This window comes from Macaca mulatta, chromosome 15 (assembly GCF_049350105.2).
Source record: "Macaca mulatta isolate MMU2019108-1 chromosome 15, T2T-MMU8v2.0, whole genome shotgun sequence".
Lineage (NCBI taxonomy): Eukaryota > Metazoa > Chordata > Mammalia > Primates > Cercopithecidae > Macaca > Macaca mulatta.
In genome coordinates, this window is record NC_133420.1 from 115,678,934 (window position 1) to 115,698,994 (window position 20,061).

Genomic DNA, 20,061 nt, shown 5'->3' on the forward strand with positions numbered 1-20,061 from the left:
GTTCAGAAGTGAAATGAAAACTGAGTAAGCTTTATGGTTTACAAGTTTTACTGTTTCACATGGCAAGTGAGGACTAAAAGCATAGGAAATAGCTTTGGAAATTCATTTTGCAATCACTTAAATGTTAAAACAAAATTTAATTTTATTTCCAAGTAGACTTTCATGTAGAGACCCAGTTAGCTCTGATTGGAGAATAAGTAGCAAATGTTTTTGTTACCAGTTCTTGTTGATGCTGAGTTAAAAAAAAATATTTTGGCATGTCTCATAGGAATACCTTAAAGCAGAATATTCTGATCATCTTGGTGACTTTAGAGCCATCCCCCAAAATTAAATTGATAACTTTTACATTTCTCTCTGACATACCATTTTTTATAGCTTCTTATACATCAACAATTTCAATAGAGGAAGTACATTTTATTTTTCTTTGTTGTGTTAGGGCATAAAAAAGGTTTCTTCAGCCTTAGAAACTCCCCTGAAGATAAGGTGGAGAATAAAATTGTGCTTTAGATAACATTATGCAGGGTGGTTAATAATATGCTCCTGAACGCAAATGGCCCTGCTACGCACTTGACAGTAACCCTCAAACCATCAGAGAATAACAAAAGTGGTATGAAAATTATCTGTCTCTGGAATAAAAATACCAAAACTGCAATGAAAATGGTCGATCGTATAATAGGAACAGTACCAAAAAAAGAAAAATGGTAATAATTCATTGATTGCTGAAATTTTTTCAAAGCAATTTGTGATTTTTTTGTGATTTCTTTTCGTTTTTGGAGGGATGAAAGTGGGAGAACTGGGGAGGGGAACGGAGTTAACATGGAACAACTCAAGAACTTCAAGTTTTGTTTACCTGTCCTGTAAAAGCAGTCTATTAAATTGCGAAACCTCAATGTATGTTTAGCTTATTTTAGTTGGCATAGGTTAGTAATTTTTTGACTCCAAAATACATACTTACAGATCTTTGCTCTGTTTTGCCTTTTAGGTGCAAACCCAAATTATCCTGATGTAATTTATGAAGGTAGCTATCATGTTTTCTACTTTGTATTTCTTTTTCAAAATGTTTGTCTGTAATGAAATAAATCAACTGAAAGAAGACTCTTCTAAGCTCAGTTAAATATACACTTTAAGCATGACATAGGCCAAAATAGTATTTCAAAAATCATTCAATATTGATGGCCGTTTTCCCTTGACATTTACAGTGCCCGTAAATAGCACTTTCTCTCTCATACCCTGTTCTTGGAAGTAGTAAATCCATTCCGTTGTCTGTAACAGACATCACATTTCCTTAATTGGGAACTAATTACCTGTTTGAAAGCCATGGCTACCAAGAAAAGGGAGGTATATCAGTTTCTGGCTATGACAGTGAAGCCAATTCAAAATGATGTTTCTTATATAATGAAGGTGTTTGACTCACAGACAGGAACCTCAAAGGTAGGGCTTGATTTAGGGTTGATTAAAGCAGCAACTCCACCACGTCGTCAGGGACCCAAGTTCCCTTCATGCTACACTCTTTTGCCCACCATGCCAACTTCACTGAAGGCTGGCCCCCTTATGGTTACAAGAGAGTGTCACGGGGGAGCTGCTGCCATTCACATGGACGGGAGACAGGGAAGTGCTCCTGAAGGCGTCCTCGAGGAAAGAGAACTTCCCAAGAGACAAGAGTCAAGCCCTCTTTGTATCCAATTCAAGACGCGATTGGTTTATAGTCCTTTCCTGCCCTTATTACTGATAAGAGGGATGGATTATCCCTTCAGTGACTAAATTCACCCCCAGACATTAAGTCAGCTTCCCCAAAGGTGAATAGGCCTAACCTCTTGAAAAAAAAAAAAAAAAAGGGATTCTCTTAGGAATGTGGAAGGAAAGAAACCAAAGTCTACTATATTACCTTTTTTTTTTTTTTTTTTCTGAGATGGAGTCTCACTGTATTGCCCAGGCTGGAGTCCAGTGGCACAATCTCTGCTCACTGCAACCTCTACCTCCTGAGTTCAAGTGATTCTCCTGCCTCAGCCTCCTGAGTAGCTGGGATTACAAGCACATGCCACCACACTCGGCTAATTCTTATATTTTTAGTTAAGACTGGGTTTTATCATGTTGGCCAGGCTGGTCTCGAACTCCTGACCTCAGATTATTCACCCACCCTAGCCTCCCAAAGTGCTGGGATTGCCAGCGTGAGCCACTACACTGGGCCTATATTTGCTTTTGATGAAATATTGCATCTCTCCTTTGCTGTTTTGATCGAATGCCAAGGATGTTTTCCTTGGTGTGAAAACCCATATTTAACAGATTTCCAAGCCAGGAAGCCACTGTTTGGGGAAGTGGAAGGCTACATTTCAAGATTTGGCTTGAAATTTAGGAATGATTAAAAGATTGATTAAAACATTATATTTATATATTTTTCTGTAAAATACTCTGTTCTTTAATTTTACATTTATATATAGATTGATATTTTATTTTTTTTTATAAAATGAGCCTGTCTGTATGTTTATTATATGCGTGTGTATTTAACCTGAGCTAATTTTAACTTGGAGAATAGTATTGTCTTTACCTGCTTGTGCATGTTAAGACATATTTCTTCCAAGCTGTGGTTTGGTTGATTTTTTGCTTATGATTTGTGTGTTGTTTTGTTTGTATTTGTCTTGATAGAGTTTAAAGGAAGAATCTCTCAAATTGTTTCACAGAGAAATACATTTGTATTGTGGTTTTACATCTTAAAATTACATTTTTGACCCTTTCCCAGTTAATTTGAGACTTTAAAAATGTCATCTTCCTGTTAGCCTCAGATCCCACTTTGGATCTTTGGGCCAAAATGTCATGATATTAAACTATAGACACTTGAATGATTTAAATTTTGTAGATGTAGTTGGTTATAACATGAAGAGGGAAAGCTAACCAAATAAAGGGTATCCATTAGTGTTCAAAATTAGTAAACTTTAAGATATTCAAAAGGAAAATGGTGAGAATGTGGTTTTGGCGTTAAGAATGAAACAGCAAACACATAGAAAATAGATTTTTTTTCTGTTATTTTTTATTCACAAAGGAACACTTTGCTAATAAAAATACAATTTAAATTGGTTGCCCCGAGGCCAGCATGATGATTCTGAGAAGTTTAGCTGGGCTGCATTAACGAGGTGCCCTTTTCAGGATGGAAATTGAAGGCAGTGTACCTATTTAGAATTAAAATACAAACATTATAAACCTCATTGTTTGCAATGAGTTTGCCAAGAGTTTCCTGAGACCTTTTATATGTGATATTGCTAATAAAAACTTTGACAACCCCTGAAAAACAGCCATTATTTCTGTCCTGACCCATGTAGACTAAAATCGATCCAGAAGGCAGCAACTGCATTTGCGACTTGGTGAAATGAGAACTGAGCGTTCACAATTCTAAGTATTGTGCGGGTCTACCTTTTAATCATTCTGAAACTGAAATATTGGCAATTCAGAACTGTTCAAAAAAGTTTACGTGTGGATCCAAGTTTCATACTGTTGCTTGTTCCACATCTCCTCTTACGTCTCTGCCCTTTGTGCAAATAAGTTGCACCTGCCCTGGAAATCACTGTTGCTCATTTCAAGTCTGGGGTCACATGTGAGCTCTGCCATCTTCTTGCCTTCACCTAGTCATGTAACTTTCCTCCACTAACATTCTTCAGTGGTAAAACTGGCAGTTATGCTCTGTCTCCAAAGACCTTTCCAGGTCTATAAATCTATGACACATAGATGATCGATTCCCTGTCGTACTTGTTTTAAATATGCCATCCATAAAAGGCTATATGCTTATGTGCAAAGAAAAATCCCTGAACCAGGTTTAGGGCTGACCAACAAGACAATGATGTAAAGGTCTGGATTGCATAAAATGTGGGTGTTGTGCAGTCTCAGCACTGCCATGGATTGAACTCAGCAGCCTGGTCACGTCCCTCCACAGCCAGGCTGTCGGGGGTTTGGAATCTTTGTGATTTGTCTTGCTTCGTTCTGGCTCTTACTGTGGCCTTGTGTTTGTTGGCAGCTTAATGATAACTTCATGTTCTTTCTCTTTCCCCCTTTTCCCTCTTAAGATTATGGAACTGCAGCGAATGACATCGGGGACACCACAAACAGAAGTAATGAAATCCCTTCCACAGACGTCACTGATAAAACCGGTCGGGAACATCTCTCGGTGAGTGGAATAAATAGGTGTCTGAATTGGTTCTGAGCGTTTTGGATGCCTCCATGTTAGAGGAATGTAGCTGCTTCAATAAGACATTTTTATTGTTCAGATGTAAATAGGGTGTTAAAGGTTGGAGGAATTAATAAAAAGGCTTTAAAAAAGTGATAAAGGTGTTATACGGCCTTTGACTTATTTGCTGCTTTTGTGCACCACTTTTAGTTGTTAGTGGTTCCTATTTCAATTATCTGTGCTTTAGAAGGGTATCACTAGAAGAGCAAGAACCCCGCTTTATCATTCATGGACTACACCTTCATACCCATCTCCTTAAATTGTTCATATAATTTTGACTGCTCACTAGATGTAAGGAATCCAGTAGCTTCTGAAAGGGACTGGCAGTGGAGGGGATATAATAATATGAACAAAATTAAGATTAGCCATTTGGAATTCATCAGAGACCCTAGAGGTGAATATTAGCACCTCAAATACAAACAGAAGCACAGCAATGCAGTACAAGAGATAGAAGTGGAGAAGCGGATGTTTTGTTCCTTTGTTCCTGAGCTGGGACACTCAGAGGAGCCTTTGTGGGGCAAGTGACTTTTTGCATGGCCTGTGCAGGAGGGTTGGGATTTTGACATACAGGAATGGAAGGGAAGGGCATTGAGGGCATGTGAACAGGAGCTTGTAGGTGGAGAAACATCGTGAAGGTGCTTGATTGGAGGGTAAGGCGTGTGCAGGACAGCAGGGTTGGAGATATAGATTGTGGCCAGGTTGTAGGTCTTGACACAGAGTCTCAGGTGTATAGATTTTTGGCGCAGTGAAGAGCCATTGAAGAGGGAAGTTGCATGATCCCAGGGGTCTATGGTCAGTTGCTCTGGTCCAAACCCAACAGCTTTCTCCAGTTGTTTCTTTTCCTCATTGTCATATGCACACAGCGCTTCTGGTGAGCTCTGCCTCCTTATAAATTCCAAATCTTTCCATATCTCTTCACCTCCACTGCCACGGTCACAGGCTAACCCAGGGGCTGGCAAATGATGACCCACGGGCCAAGTCCAGCTCACCACCTGTTTTTGTATGGTTTGCAGGCTAAGAATGGTTTCTACCTTCTAAGTGGTTTAAAACAACAAAAAAGAATGATATTTCATAACACTGAAAGTTTTGTGAAGTTCAGATTTTATTGTCCGTGAACAGAGTGTTACTGGAGCACAGTCCCTCGTGTTCATTTACGTACTGTCTGTGGCTGCTCTCATGCTCCGATGGGGGTGGAGTAGTGGCAGCAGAGACCGTATGGCCTGCAAAGTGGAAAATATTTACTTCTGGCCCTTTACAAAGAAAGTTTGCCTCAGTTGTTCTTTCCTGCATGACCACGCAGCCTCCTAACACATCTCCCTCTCCCACCCTTGGGTTTTCTGGTCTTTTCCCACACAGCAGCCTGAGTGATCTTTGTAAAGCGCAGATCAGATCACTTCTTTTTTTTGTTATAATTCTCAGAGCCCTCTCACTGCAATTGCGATAAAACTTTTCATATGAAAGCCACACTCTTCATGGTGGCTTATGAGCCCTGGGTGACCTCATCCTTCCCGAGCTCTCTGACTTCATCTCCCACACTCTTCTCACTGCTTGCCACTTGCCTTTTTCATGCTCTCTCCAGTGCTCCAGTCCCGCTCTTCCTATGTGTGACTCCCCCTCCCAGGCATTTGCTTTCTGATGGCCATCGTGTGGCTTCAGCTAGGTGGCCAGCAGGCAGTCATTGCCCCCTTCCATTTTCTTCTGAGCAGTTATCATTGCCTGGAATGACCCCATTTATTTGTTTGTTTAATGTATTTTTCTCTTCTCTAGATTCTTTAGTAAGACTCTTAGTAGGGGCAACCTGGTCAGTGTTTTTCACAGCTGTCTCCTTAAGCCCTCAGAATACTAGCTGAAACCTAGTGGGCACCCAGTACATTTTGCAGACTGGCTAGACTTGCGGTGAACAGTATAGGACAGAGGGATTGAAAGTGGGGTGATCCATTAGGGGTATGATAGAGCAATAAAGACATTTGATATATACTTGAAGCAAGGCCACGAGAGTGGAAATGGGAGGTGCATAAACAGGTGCAGTGCAACTGCAACTTTATGCATATCTAGTACAGAGGTATGCATACATGCACATGCACACACATATACACACAAACACGCACGCTTCCATAGATGACTATATGCATTACATTGAAATAGCAAGAACAAATACCATAGTAAGTCAACTGGGGAATGGTATCTGCTTCCTGCCTTATGCAATCATTTTAGTTTTTAACTATCATACCAATCCACTTAATATTTCTTGGTGTAAGAAAGTTGTTTGTGTATGTAGCATGTATTAAGCCCAATTACACAAAATTATATGTTGACTTTAGTTTTCCAGGTTTTTTTTTTTTTTTTTTTTTGAGATGGAGTCTCGCTGTGTCGCCCAGGCTGGAGTGCAGTTGCGCAATCTCGGCTCACTGCAAGCACTGCCTCCCAGGTTCACACCATTCTCCTGCCTTAGCCTCCCGAGTAGCTGGGACTACAGGCGCCTGCTAGCATGCCTGGCTAATTTTTTTGTATTTTTTTTAGTAGAGACGTGTTCTCACCATGTTAGCCAGGATGGTTTCAATCTCCTGAACTGTGATCTGCCCACCTTGGCCTCCCAAAGTGCTGGGATTACAGGCGTGAGCCACCTGGGATTACAGGCATGAGCCACTGCTCCCAGCCTTCTGTTTTTTTTTTTTTTTTTAATACAGATGATAAATCTAGGCACCTGATTGGCATATCTCCGTCTATAGTATAGTTGCTGGAAGGCAAGATCAGTAAGCTTGTTTATTATGACTTTGTGGGAGGCTCCTAAAATCTGTATGAGAGGCGCAATATTGTGTTTTATAGAATTTAAAGAAAATGTTACAATTATGTGTGGTTCAGATATTTTATATATGAAGAGTTCTTGATCACAGGCAGGATCATTAGATTAGAAGAGTTTGAGAGCCAAGAAGCAGATACAAAAGTTAAAAATGTTTCTGGTCCAACAAGTGCTCTTGTGGCATTTCGTTGGATTTGCAGGGGAGGGCAGATCTCCCTTGTTCTATCCTAAGAAATATCCTCAGATGAAAACCAAACCATCAAGCAGTCAAACAACCAACCAACCAACCAACCAACCAACCAACCAACCAACCAACCTACCAAACAAACAAACTCACCCATGTTCATCTCCTGTGTAAAAACCACCTCAACACATGCAAGGCACACAAAACTCTGTATTTCTCAAACAATCTGATTTTTAGTAAGTTATTCTTTTCATTGTCACAGGTATCCTTGTTTATGAAAGGATTTAAATTGAGAATGGCTTCGGTAGCTTTAAGTATGTGTTTGCAGATCCTTAGTGCTTTTCAGCAGTAGAGCCCACTTCCCATTTTCTAGGTTGACTTACACATTCTATAAATAGGTAGAGAAGCCAGGGCAGGCGTTGCTATCTAATGAAGAAGTGCAAGCTTGGGTAAGTGAAGCATCTGTTCTAGCTGTCATGACTAGTAAAAACAAGGGATCCAGAACTCCTAAATCCCAGTTAAGGTCTGTCCAAAGCAGGGAAGAGACTGTACTGTGGTACTGCTGCGTGTACTGCTGCATGGTTGGGGGCCTTTCAGGCCAAGTCATCTAACCTCCCCCATCCTAATTTTCTTATTTATGAAATGGAGTTTGACTTTGTTTATTTAGGTATTCTCCATTTATCTGTAGAAGTCTGCAATTTAATAATAAAGTAAAGAAACTTATAGCTAAAATACGAAGATCTCTTTCTCATGAAAACATTAGTTAGAAATAAAGATTTTTAAAAAACACCCAAAGTCATGAGGTCAGCTTGAGTGAAATGGTTAAGTTTATCCATAATTAACTTTGTAAGAGTTGCTACCATTCTGTTCATATATTGGTTGCAGAGACAGAGTTAAGTCTGTACTGGCCCGGTGCAGTGGCTCACGTCCGTAATCCCAGGACTTAGTCCGAGGCAGGCAGATCACCTGAGGTTAGGAGTTCAAGACTAGCCTGACCAACATGGAGAAAACCCGTCTCTACTAAAAATACAAAATTAGCTGGGTGTGGTGGCGCATGCCTGTAATCCCAGCTACTCGGGAGGCTGAGGCAGGAGAATCACTTGAACCTGGGAGGTGGAGGTTGTGGTGAGCCGAGATCATGCCATTGCACTCCAGCCTAAGCAACAAGAGCAAAACTCCGTCTCAAAAAAAAAAAAAAAAAAAAAAAAGAAAAAGAAAAAAAAAAGTCCTACTCAAACATTTGCAGAAGCGTTTTTGGGGGGATCTACTCACTGTTATAGTACCAGAGAGGAGAATGATCACATCTTTGCCCCACACCGGCCAAGTGCTTTGCATGTCCTCTTTTTGTGCTCTGTGACTTACTTAATGCTCTTCCCATCTGACATCCAAGATGGTGTCCTGGGAGAATTAGCCATATGTTTTTATTTTCCTGCCTTCATTCTCAACCACATGCTTTGGAGAGGCAGTGTAGTGGATAAATACAGGGTTTATACTCGGGCAGACTTGGTTCCATTCCCAAGCTCAGGAGGTGTGACTGTGAGCTGCTTATTTAATTGTTTTCTAAATCTTAGTTTTTTTCATCATCATCATAGCTAACATTAATTTATTATATATTATAGTAGATACTGTCCCAAACCCATTATCTGCATTAACTCATTGAGGATTTACAACAACCTACAAAGTAGAATAATTGTATTCTCCATCTTACACATGAAGATTGTGAGATGCAGAGAGGTTAAGTAATTCTGAAGTCATACAGCTAATAAGTGAGGAATCTAGACTTTATACTCAGGAAGAACCCATGGTCTTAATCTCTACCCTCCAATGCCTCTCACTATGAGATGAGTATATCAGTCAGAATAAACTATGCTGCAGTGACAAAACCTCCACATCTTAGGGGCTTAAAACAACAAAGATTTCTTTCTGTCTTCATTTCACATATTGGCTAGGAGCTCTGTTTAGCCTTGTCCTTGTTCCAGGTCTGTGGATGACAAAGCATCCACATTTTTAAAAGTTAGCCTTTTTTTTTTATGGCAGAGATAAAGAGCACTGTGGAGTAGGTGGAACAGGGTTCTCAACCTTGGCACTATTGGCAACTGGGGATAAATAATCCTTTGTTTGGGGGGCTGTCTTGGGCACTGTAGGATGTTTAATAATGCCTGGCCTCTACCCACTGGGTGCTAGTAGTACTTTCCCCCTCGTTGTGACAACCCCAAATCGTCAAGTGTCCCCTGGATGGCAATATTATCGTCCCTGGTTGAGAAACACTGCCTTAGACGAAGACTAAGATCTCGGACAAGAAGTGAAGTTCTACACCCTGGCAGTGACACAAGTCTCAACTAGTCACATGAACCACCTAACCACAAGCAAGTCAGGAAATGTATCCTACATTGAGAAACACAAAGAAAACCAGAAATATTAGACAAACAGCATTAATGATTACTATGGGTAGGGACAATAATATCCATCTTAAAAATTGTTATGCAGATTCTTAAGCCAGAATGGCTCTCTAAGACGTCTCAGGGTAGGCATTGGCAACTATGTTCAAATCCGGCTGCTGTCATTGTAAATAAAGTTTTATTGGAACACAGTTATGCCCATTTGTTTACATATCATCATTGGCTGCTTTCATGTTCCACCGGCAGAGTTGGAGCCTTAGTTGCAACAGACTGCAAAGTTGGCAAAGCCTGAAGTGTTTTTACCATCTGACCTTTACAGCAAAAGTTCACCAACTCCTGGTTTAGAGAAGCCAACCTTTTTTGGAAGCAGGACTTTGGGCTGAGTAAGACTGGAAGGAGACACATAGTCCTGCTGAGAACTTTGCTCTGAAATGTTAAGATGCACTTAGAGGAGCATCATGCCTTGGTCAGCAGCGGTAGCAGAGTGATCGCGTTTCTATGTGTACCTCTGTCATCTCTACCTCAGGGATGGGACAGGATTCACATATATCTGCATCTACCCTCTTGACATGTGTCATCTACACCTGGCAATTACAGTTTTAAACTTACTTAAACTTGTTTAGGCTTATATCTTATTCATGGGAAAATGTGCGTATCATAAATGTACAACCCTATGGGCTTTCACAAGTGGAACTCACCCCAAAAGTGCCCTCCTGCTCCCTTCCAGTGCCACTCACCGTTCCCAGGGTACCCTGACTTCTAAGAGCAACACTAGCTAACCTTTAAAAAAGCCTTTTACTATGAACAGTCTTCAAACATGCACTTCAGTAGAGAGAATAGTCAAATCTATTCTTCACCAGCTTCAAAATTTATCGGGCTGGATGCGGTGGCTCATACCTGTAATCCCAGAACTTTGGGAGGCAGAGGTGGAAGAATCCCCTGAGCCCAGGATTTCAACACCAGCCTGGGCAATATGACAAAACCCCATCTCTACAAAAAAATTAAAAATGAGCCAAGTATAGTGGTGTTTACCTATAGTCCTAGCTACTCAAGAGGCTGAGGTGGGAAGATAGATTGAGTCCAGGAGGTCAAGGCTGCAGTGAGCCATGATTGTGCTACTGCACTCCAACCTGGGCAACAAAGTGAGACTCCGTCACACACACACACACACACACACACACACACACGCACACAGAAAAATCACCAGTATTTTGCCGTTCATTCTCTCTCTCTCTTTCTCTCTCTCCTTCCTCTTTAGATGGATGGAGAGAGAGAGATGTAATATTTTTAAAATGCCAATTGGATAGCCATTTTTAAAAGCTTTAACTTATGTCTGTAGGCATAATAATAGATCTTACATACTTCACTATAGGGTTGTTGAAGATTAAGTGATTTGGTGTACATAAGGCTGTTATAAGAACAAGTGATAAGCATTCAATAAATATGAACTGCCTGTATCATTATCATCATGATCATCATCACCATGTGATTATAGGGAACTAGTTAACAAGGTTATAACTACCCTCCCTTCCTTTCTCTAGGTCTATGCTGTGGTGGTGATTGCGTCTGTGGTGGGATTTTGCCTTTTGGTAATGCTGTTTCTGCTTAAGTTGGCAAGACACTCCAAGTTTGGCATGAAAGGTAAGAAGGGTTGTGTTTATTTAGCTTCTTATGTGGATCATTTTTGGCTTATGACTAATGCTAATTACCACTAAAGAAGGAAGCGGCTAGATTTATGATGATTAAGTTTTAAGGCTAAAAAAATAGCAACAAGACTTTGATACTACAAATCAAGACAGGACAAAATAATGTCGATTACTCAGCACTACCCACTTTTCCAAGACAACAGTTGTCCCAGAAGACAGAAATGGGTTCTTGATTATCAAGGGACTAATAAAGATATGACAAAGAAATAGTACTTGATGTTTCTTTTGCTCCAGAAAGGCAGGTGAGACACAGTGGTGATAGGATAGTCTGGACACGTGTATTTTGTGCAGAAAGGTCTATTCTGCTGTACATTGGATTTCCAAATCTTCAGTGGTATGCTTTTGGTGTTGCTCCTGCTTTTCCAGGTCATCATTCTTTGAAATTTAAACAACGGTGTTATGAAGCAAAATAAGAACAGCTATCGGCAGTACATGGAAGCTTCGTGAATGCATAGATTTTTTTTTAATTTAAGTGGAAAAATTATCAGGGCTGGATTAAAAATGAGGCACTAATTGACCCAAAATAGATAACTTGTTGTTTTTAGAGGATTGAAAATTAATTTTACAGGGAAAACTTGTGTAAATTTATTGTTACATAAAAAAAAATGCCTTGGAGCAGTGATTTAATGGTTTAAGTTTCAATGATGTAAAACCATTTGCTCTGAAGGTTAAACGTATGTATTGGATAATACGCTAGTGTTGTATTTTGTGTGGTCTCCTATAGATAGACACTATTTAAAAGTGTCTAAATGGGAATGCTGTGAAGAAGGTTTAGTGGTGTTTTATTTGCGTTGGAGAGTAGGTCAGGTGGATTTTCTTTATCCTCATGGTCTGTTAGAATTACGGGTAGTGTTGCTAATATTGCTATTTACTTGAAAGGGAATGTTTCAGTAGCAGTAAGTTGCCCAGCATACACTGACATCTGGGATAGAGCAGATCTATTTCTGGTGTTTCCTCTTTTCCCTTTGTTGGTGCCTGTGAAGATTTCTAAGCCAGAAATGAACAGGGAGGAGTGGTGGTAAACTGGGGCTTAAAATAACTCCAAAAACCTCATCCTGGTTCCTGCTTGGCCAGCTGATCCTTGATGTTTCTTCAGTGGGGGAAAGATCTTTCATTCTCCAATTATAAATAAGGCTTGGGAGAGGGACCACCCCACAGTGATTTTAATTCATCCTGTAGGGTGGTTCTCAAACTTGACTGTGTGCCAAAAACTCCTGTAGAACTTGAGAAAACACAGATTCCTGGGTTATCCCCAGAGTTTCTGCTTTAGCAGGTCTAGTGTGCACCTGAGAACTGGTATTTCTAACAGTTTCTGGAGGATACTGATCCTGCTTGCCCTGGTTGTTGTGTTCTCTACACAATAGAGAATCACTGTTCTCTACGGTAAACATGGACTGCCAGGCCCCCTTCAGAGTGTGACAAGGTATTGCGAGACATCGCAAACCAAACTTACCCACATTTTTGCACACCTTTTGGAATCTCCATGTCTCAGCTGCACCCAGGCCCAGGCTAGGTGGCTGCTCTGTGCGTGCCGCTCCCTACCATGGCATTTGGTGATTCTCGTGTTTATCAGGTACTTTCCTTCCTTAGAGGCACTTGGACTGGATGTCTCTAAATGTAGATTTCACTGGAGGCTACCAACTCCTAACAGTAGAGTTTCTGGTCTTGAAGGGTTTCGTTTGAAAGATTTCATCCCGTGAGCTTTTCGGAGAGAGGATATATCCAGGTTCTTCTGGGATCTCAGCAAAAGCTGAATGGGAATCCATGGAGCAAAATTTAGGAGCTTCTTTCCACCCTTGGTTTAGGAAAACCACTGGCAGAATTACCAGTAAATGGCAACCTACTCCTTATAACGTGGCAATGGAGGAGAAAAAATGTAGACATTTTCTTTCAGAGAAGAAAATTATGTTTCATATTGAGACTCCAGCACTAAGGCTGAAACAGTATTTCGTTTAGACAATTTGGGGTGATTACCACTAAAGCTTCTATGTTTTCTGAGTATAACCTGAGGCCATCCTTAATGAATTATAAGAAAGAGTGTGCTTAACCCTGCCACAGAGCCAGTAAATGGCTTCCTACAGCAGTAACTACTATATATGTTGTATGTTTTGTTCCCTCATTCCTACACACAAATAAAATCATTTTTAGAAAGTTTGTCTCCGATACCTTTTTTTTTTTTAGAATAGCTTACTGTTCTATTTTAAGCTACATGTCTATCTGGGGCATGATGTGAGCAAAAAGAGCCTGATCTAGGGTTACTGTTTTGCAAGTCATATGTCGAGTTGATAATCTCGGGATCTAGAAATTAAGTTATGGTTCGTGCATTTAGTACAGATGAAACCGTGTAAAACGTGATATTTAAACATTAATGTGAGTCAGTGTATTTTAAATGCTATTAGAGCTGGGATTACCACTGAAAAACATATGTCTTAAAAAAGAGAAGACTATGTAAAAATATTATTATGCTTCCCAAAATAACCAGGCAATATATTGGTTGTGGTTTCTTAGTAAGAACAGTATGAACTGTGTGTAGCCTTGGCCAGGACTAGGCACCATGTAAGAGGCTTGTGGCTGCTATGCAGATGAACTATTCAGAATGTTATTCCTCCCTCCCTAAGCATCTTTGGGGAGGGCCTAAGCCCATCCTTATTCTCTTATGCTGGAGGCAGATGGAACAGGAGGAAGGTGGCCAGTCCACCCATAGGCACTCACAGCTTTTTGCCCATCCCTAGCAATGCACGGTTTATCTTGAGTGTTTGACTGTTTCAATCTGTAATGGAAACCTTGATAATATAAACGACAGTTCAATGCTGTTGATATGAAGGGCCCAGAGCAACAAACCCCAGAAACCTCTTGGGGTCACCACACTACGCCTGAATGCAGAGCAACACAAGCTTTATGGATTGACCTGAGATCCACCCCTTACACCTGCAAACATTATTTATGGTGTTGCTCCCATGGGGAGGTGATTTCTAAATTCCAAACTAGTGAGTGAAACTTGGATTTGTAAATACAGCCAGTGAGTTGTGGTGTCGTCTTTGAAGATGGTCTGCAGGTCTGTAAGCTTCATCAGGTTTTGTTCCTTGTTCTGTGGATTCATTGTAAACCAAATGCTAGATGGTCCACTCCAGAACAGGCAGCACAGACTTTGAGCTCCATGACAACAGCTTTCTTATTTGTGATGTTCATCTTTATCTACTGCGTGCTTAGCCCAGAGTTGGTGCTCAATACATATGAATGACAGAATGATCAGAGAAGATTTTCAACTCCATCTACCTAAGTTTGGTAATTGAAAAACAGTATTTGGAGGATGGTTAAACTGTGAGTGGCTAAAGAGAGAACCTGAGACTTTTTTAAGTTTCTAAAAGAGACAAAGTCCCACCTCTTTTTTTTTTTTTTTTTTTTTTAGTTTATTCCATGTGAGTCACGGCCATAGACAAGAGATCAATTTGTCCAAGTTTTGTCTTAGAGTATGTAGATTTTCACACACTGTTTTAAACAATCGTCCTTGTTTAAGTTTGGAGGATTCACTTTGACTTTTTATTCTGCATGTGAACGTCTTCAATTTCTACCTCCCTACCTTTGAATGTATGGTTTTGGAATATGTTATTTTTTCAGTTCTGATGTCGGCAAAAGTGCCAGATTGGGGATTATATCTTGCTGTAAACTTAGAATTTATATTTTATTCTTGCTTGATAGAGTTTAAGCTTCTTGCTGCTAGTGTCCAGTAGGCTCCTGGCCCTGTTTTCATAAAGATGTCAAGGGGCAGGATTTCTCCCAGTCAGTTTTTCCTTGTTCATTTCTGTGCCTTTACACTGTCCTATTGCTTTTTTGGTTGATATGTAGCTACCGTAATTGCAGAAGCCACAAATAATGCCCCTTTGTTAGTGTTGGCCACCTATGTAGGGATTATTCATACATATGTTTAATATGAATGTGTAAAATGTATACCAAATCTATCTAAATTGGTGTCGGTATCAATATCCCTATATGAAAATGCATAATATTATCCCTCTTCTTCTAAGGCTGCCTCTGGTTTGTTTTAATTTTAGTTTTCACCAAAGTAGTGCTGAAAGAATTTTCCAGAACAGCTCCATTGCCAAAGGAATAGGCAACCATGCCTTCGAATGCTCTCCTTGTGTTGTAACCAAGTCTTGTGTTTAGCTCTCGCTTTACTTCCTGGCTCTGTGTCTTCATTGAAGATGTAGGAGTGCATGTGAAGGGAAAATGGAAGCATTGAGGAGCGCCAGGGCTGCCAAGTCTTCAAAGGGTGCTCCACATTGGGAGCCCTGTCTGTGGCATTGATGGTGTACGGGGTTGCAAAAAATATACGGGAGCCAGCAGGGAGGAGGGAGCTTGGCATTCATCACCCCACTGGAGGATAGTTTCCGCTATCGGTTTTGTGTTATTTACATTTCCTGATGGAAGTCCACATATGATATCTAATTCCTAAGTACTAATGCAGGCTTTGTCACTCGAGAGTGAAATCTCTAAATGATCCTAAGAAATCTCTGTAGAAGAACCTAGAAGAGGAAGCTTTCTTCTCATTCAGTGTTAATAGCCTGCACAGATTTCCTCTGCAGCCTCTGATTCTTGTATGTAAACTGCCCTATCCACATTCATTTATGCTACTTAAGTGTTGGAGGTTTCCAACTAGTAAAGGCTGGAAAGCTACTCTGCCTGTGGATGCAGATCTGGGTTTTCCTAAGTCCAGACTCAAAGCCCACAGTTCAACTTCCCGCTCTTATAAATGATCTCTGAGTGTCTTTCAATAGCAACCAAAAATCTGCCTATTTAAAAATAGTCATAAACATAGTGGGGTCAAAGCTAAAGAGGTTGAAGGTTAAAGTCTTTTATATGAGCTGAAAACAATTCTGGGAAGTTTAAGAGGTTGAGTTTAACAGATATTTGGATCAACTTTTAAGAGGAAAAAATGTGACCAAAAGCCAGAAACACAGTTGTAGAAACATCTGTAAGGACAAACTGTTTTCCATATGCACCTCCTTCCTTCTTTTTTTAAAGAAAAATACCATCGAAAAATTAGAATGCTAACAATTGAATGCATTCTTGTTTTTCAAAATTTCAAGGAGTTTAGAAATATATAAGCATAAAAATGGCTGTTCCCATCACCTTCTTCTGCATGACCATTTCCACTCCTAGAAATAACTTTAACTGTATGAGGTGCACACAGTATGTAAACAATCAAATATATGGCTTCATTTTTGATTCCATAAGGAAATTATGATACCAGTCTGTTCTGCATTTTTTGGGGGTAACAATTTGCCTTGTGGATTTATCTTTATCAGAACCTAGCTATCTACTACATTCTATTTAGTAGTATTTCCCAGTTGTCTGATATCAGGCTACTCAGAACTGAAACCCGGCTCTGCCTCTTATGAGCTATGTGACTTTGAGCAAGTATCTCATCCTCTCTTGCCTTGATATTTCCATCTGTAATGGGACAATACTAATACCTAACCCACAGGGTTGTTATGAAGACAAACTAAGCTTATATATATAAACCACTTGGGAATGTTTCTGGCACTTAGTCATTGCTCTATTAATATGTAATGTTATTATTATTGACGAATTATGATTTATTTGACTTTTCTTCTTTTAATGGACATTTACATTTCTACCACGTTTTCAGAAAATTATTTCAAATAATTTTCAAACAATGTCTTCTGTATAAAGATAAATACTTGGAAATGTATTCCTAGAAGGAAAGATACATATGTTTAAATGTGGATAGATTACCTTGCATAAATGCCTTTCCAATTTAGTCTCCCACTAACAGTATGTGAGGGTACCCTTTCATTTATTACTCTGATCTATACTGAATATTATCAGTCTTTTGACGATTTGAGTTTAAAAGATACTTTGATTAGTAATTAATTTAAGCATCTTTGTTGTGAAGAATAAGAGTAATGTTTATTTTTATTGAGTTATAGATATACTTTGCCAATTATATATATATATACATATTTATTTATTCGTGATATTTGTGGCTCATATTTTCTTCTAGTCTTTTGGCTTTTTGATAGTGTCTTTTGGTAACCAAAGAGATTTACCTTTTTATAAAAGCAAATCTGTCCCACTTTTCCATTTAAGTTGTGTCTTGCTTAGGAAGATCTTTCCTGCTCTAAGGTGGTAAACATATTTCTAAATATTTATTTCACTAGATTTTTATTCTGTGTATTTTTTAAACTTAGCCCTTTGGTCTTTTTGTAATTATCATTATTATTATTATTATTATTGAGATGGAGTTTTGCTCTTGTTGCCCAGGCTGGAGTGCAATGGCGTGATCTCATCTCACCACAACCTCTGCCTCCCAGGTTCAAGCAATTCTCCTGCCTTAGCCTCCCGAGTAGCTGGGATTACAGGCATGCGCCACCACTCCGAGCTAATTTTGTATTTTTAGTAGAGACAGGGTTTCTCCATGTTGGTCAGGCTAGTCTCAAACTCCCGACCTCAGGTGATCCACCTGTCTCGGCCCCCAAAAGTGCTTGGATTATAGGCGTGAGCCACCTCACTTGGCTTTTTTGTAATTATTTTATTAAAATTTGGTATGAAGTAGTTCTTTCTTTTTCAGAGACATATAGAATAAAGATATAAATTCTGGCGTGACATTTTCATAGAGATGAATAATAATATTTTAAATTTCTTGTATCAGAAAGCCACTAATAAAGCAAAAAGAAATTTTGAAAAACGCAGTGATTAACTCTTTCTTTGTAAAACAAGTAAAGAACTTTGCGAGTTCTTTCTTATAGCATGGGAATATAAACCACACAAAATAGTATCAGAGAAATAAGTTTTCACAGAAAACCTTTGTTAATCTACTGTCCTCCCAGCTTCAAATGGAGTTCAAAGTCTATCTCTGCACTCTCTTAAGAGGCAACAAAATTTGTCAGTACCAACCAAGTCCTCAGAAATTTCAGAAAAGACATTCAGTTGAAAGAGTCATTGAGTAAGGTAACAAAATGAAAATGAACCTAGAGAAAAGAATTAGCCCAAGTGTTCCTTTTCTGTTGTTTGGCGGTGCTATAGAAAGCTTTTCCCGTGTGTTTGTGAGGTGAGGATCTACTTTTGAAAGTCTCTTACTTCTTTCCCTGCCAACATTTGGCTTCTGTCTATCTGAGAGCAGAAGATGCTTATTCTTTACAACATATTGAATATGTGTGTCAGACTTCTAAGAATTGGCTAGAGTAGGCCAGACTGGAAGCAAAAGAATCAGCATCTCTGCCTTTAGCCTTGTAGGTGGATGCACTCTGCCTTTTAATTGCTGGTTTTACCCGGGCATTCCCACAACCCCGGCATGATTCACGTGAGAGCTCATGTTTGCCTGTAATGTAGAAAGTGCATGCAATATTGTTCAAGGACTTTCCATGCTACTATTTTCACTAAAGGTGAAAGATCCTTTAAAAAATTAGATTTTGTACTTCAAGGTCAGGAAATATTGTTACCCCTTTTTTGATCTTCTGTTAACCTTGAGAGGAATTTGCTTTGACCTCCTCACATAGCTCATGGCCTGTTTCCAACAGGACTTTCAAAATCTGAAAATCTGTTGGTTTTCTTCTTCTTTTCCCCCTTCACTAATCTTTTACCTTTCATTGTTTTCCCTGTCATTTTGTCCTGCATCTCTGTGCTTTCTAATTTTATATTTTTTCCTCTCTTGTTTTTCTTCCATCTCATTCCTAACATCTGATTTTGGTGGAAAAGCTTTTCAGAATTTATGAAGAAGACAGATAATAACTTGGCTTAAATTCCAACATATGCTTTGATTTTATCTGACTTTATTTTGGGCAAGAATACTAAATGACTATGGGAATACATTTAGCTCTAAATCAGCAGAATTGTCACGTGGCACTTCGGAAGACAGCCTGTTTGAATAATGCACATCCTTCGTGTTTGTAAGTTGTTAACTCTTGAGTCTTCAACCTAAGGAACATATAGGAAAGCAATACTGAAGACGTATGAATCAAACAAGCTTGGGTTTAAATCCCAGATCTCCCGCCTGCTGGCCATCATTTTGGGCAAATTGTTAAACTCTAAATCTTAATTCCTCTTTGGTAAATTGAAGGAATAATACTCATCTCTTCAGGTGATTATAAGAATTAAATCAGTGCTTAGTTTAGTATCTGACTCTTTATTTTATTTTTATTTTTATTTTTATTATACTTTAAGTCCTAGGGTACATGTGCACAACGTGCAGGTTTGTTACATATGTATACATGTGCCATGTTGGTGTGCTGCACCCATTAACTCGACATTTACATTAGGTGTATCTCCTAATGCTATCCCTCCCACCTCCCCCCTCCCCACAATAGGACCCAGTGTGTGATGTTCCCCTTCCTGAGTCCAAGTGATCTCATTGTTCAATTCCCACTTATGAGTGAGAACATGCGGTATTTGGTTTTCTGTTCTTGCAGTAGTTTGCTAAGAATGATGGTTTCCAGCTGCATCCATGTCCCTACAAAGGACACGAACTCATCCTTTTTTATGGCTGCATAGTATTCCATGGTGCATATGTGCCACATTTTCTTAATCCAGTCTGTTACTGATGGACATTTGGGTTGATTCCAAGTCTTTGCTATTGTGAATAGTGCCGCAATGAACATACATGTGCATGTATCTTTATAGCAGCATGACTTATAATCCTTTGGGTATATCCCAAGTAATGGGATGGCTGGGTCAAATGGTATTTCTAGTTCTAGATCCTTGAGGAATCGCCACACTGTTTTCCACAATGGTTGAACTAG

The 20,061-nt window shown here is 39.5% G+C and overlaps 1 protein-coding gene across 9 annotated transcripts in view; it reads left to right on the forward strand.

Moving 5' to 3' along the window:
* Positions 1-20,061, forward strand: part of NTRK2 (neurotrophic receptor tyrosine kinase 2) — a 365,023-nt gene that overhangs the window by 72,343 nt on the left and 272,619 nt on the right. For all 9 annotated transcript variants that reach the window (XM_077965319.1, XM_077965326.1, XM_077965323.1 and 6 more), the window contains 3 exon segments: positions 983-1,018; positions 4,053-4,153; positions 11,138-11,237. In XM_077965319.1, the coding sequence (XP_077821445.1) occupies positions 983-1,018; positions 4,053-4,153; positions 11,138-11,237 (237 nt within the window).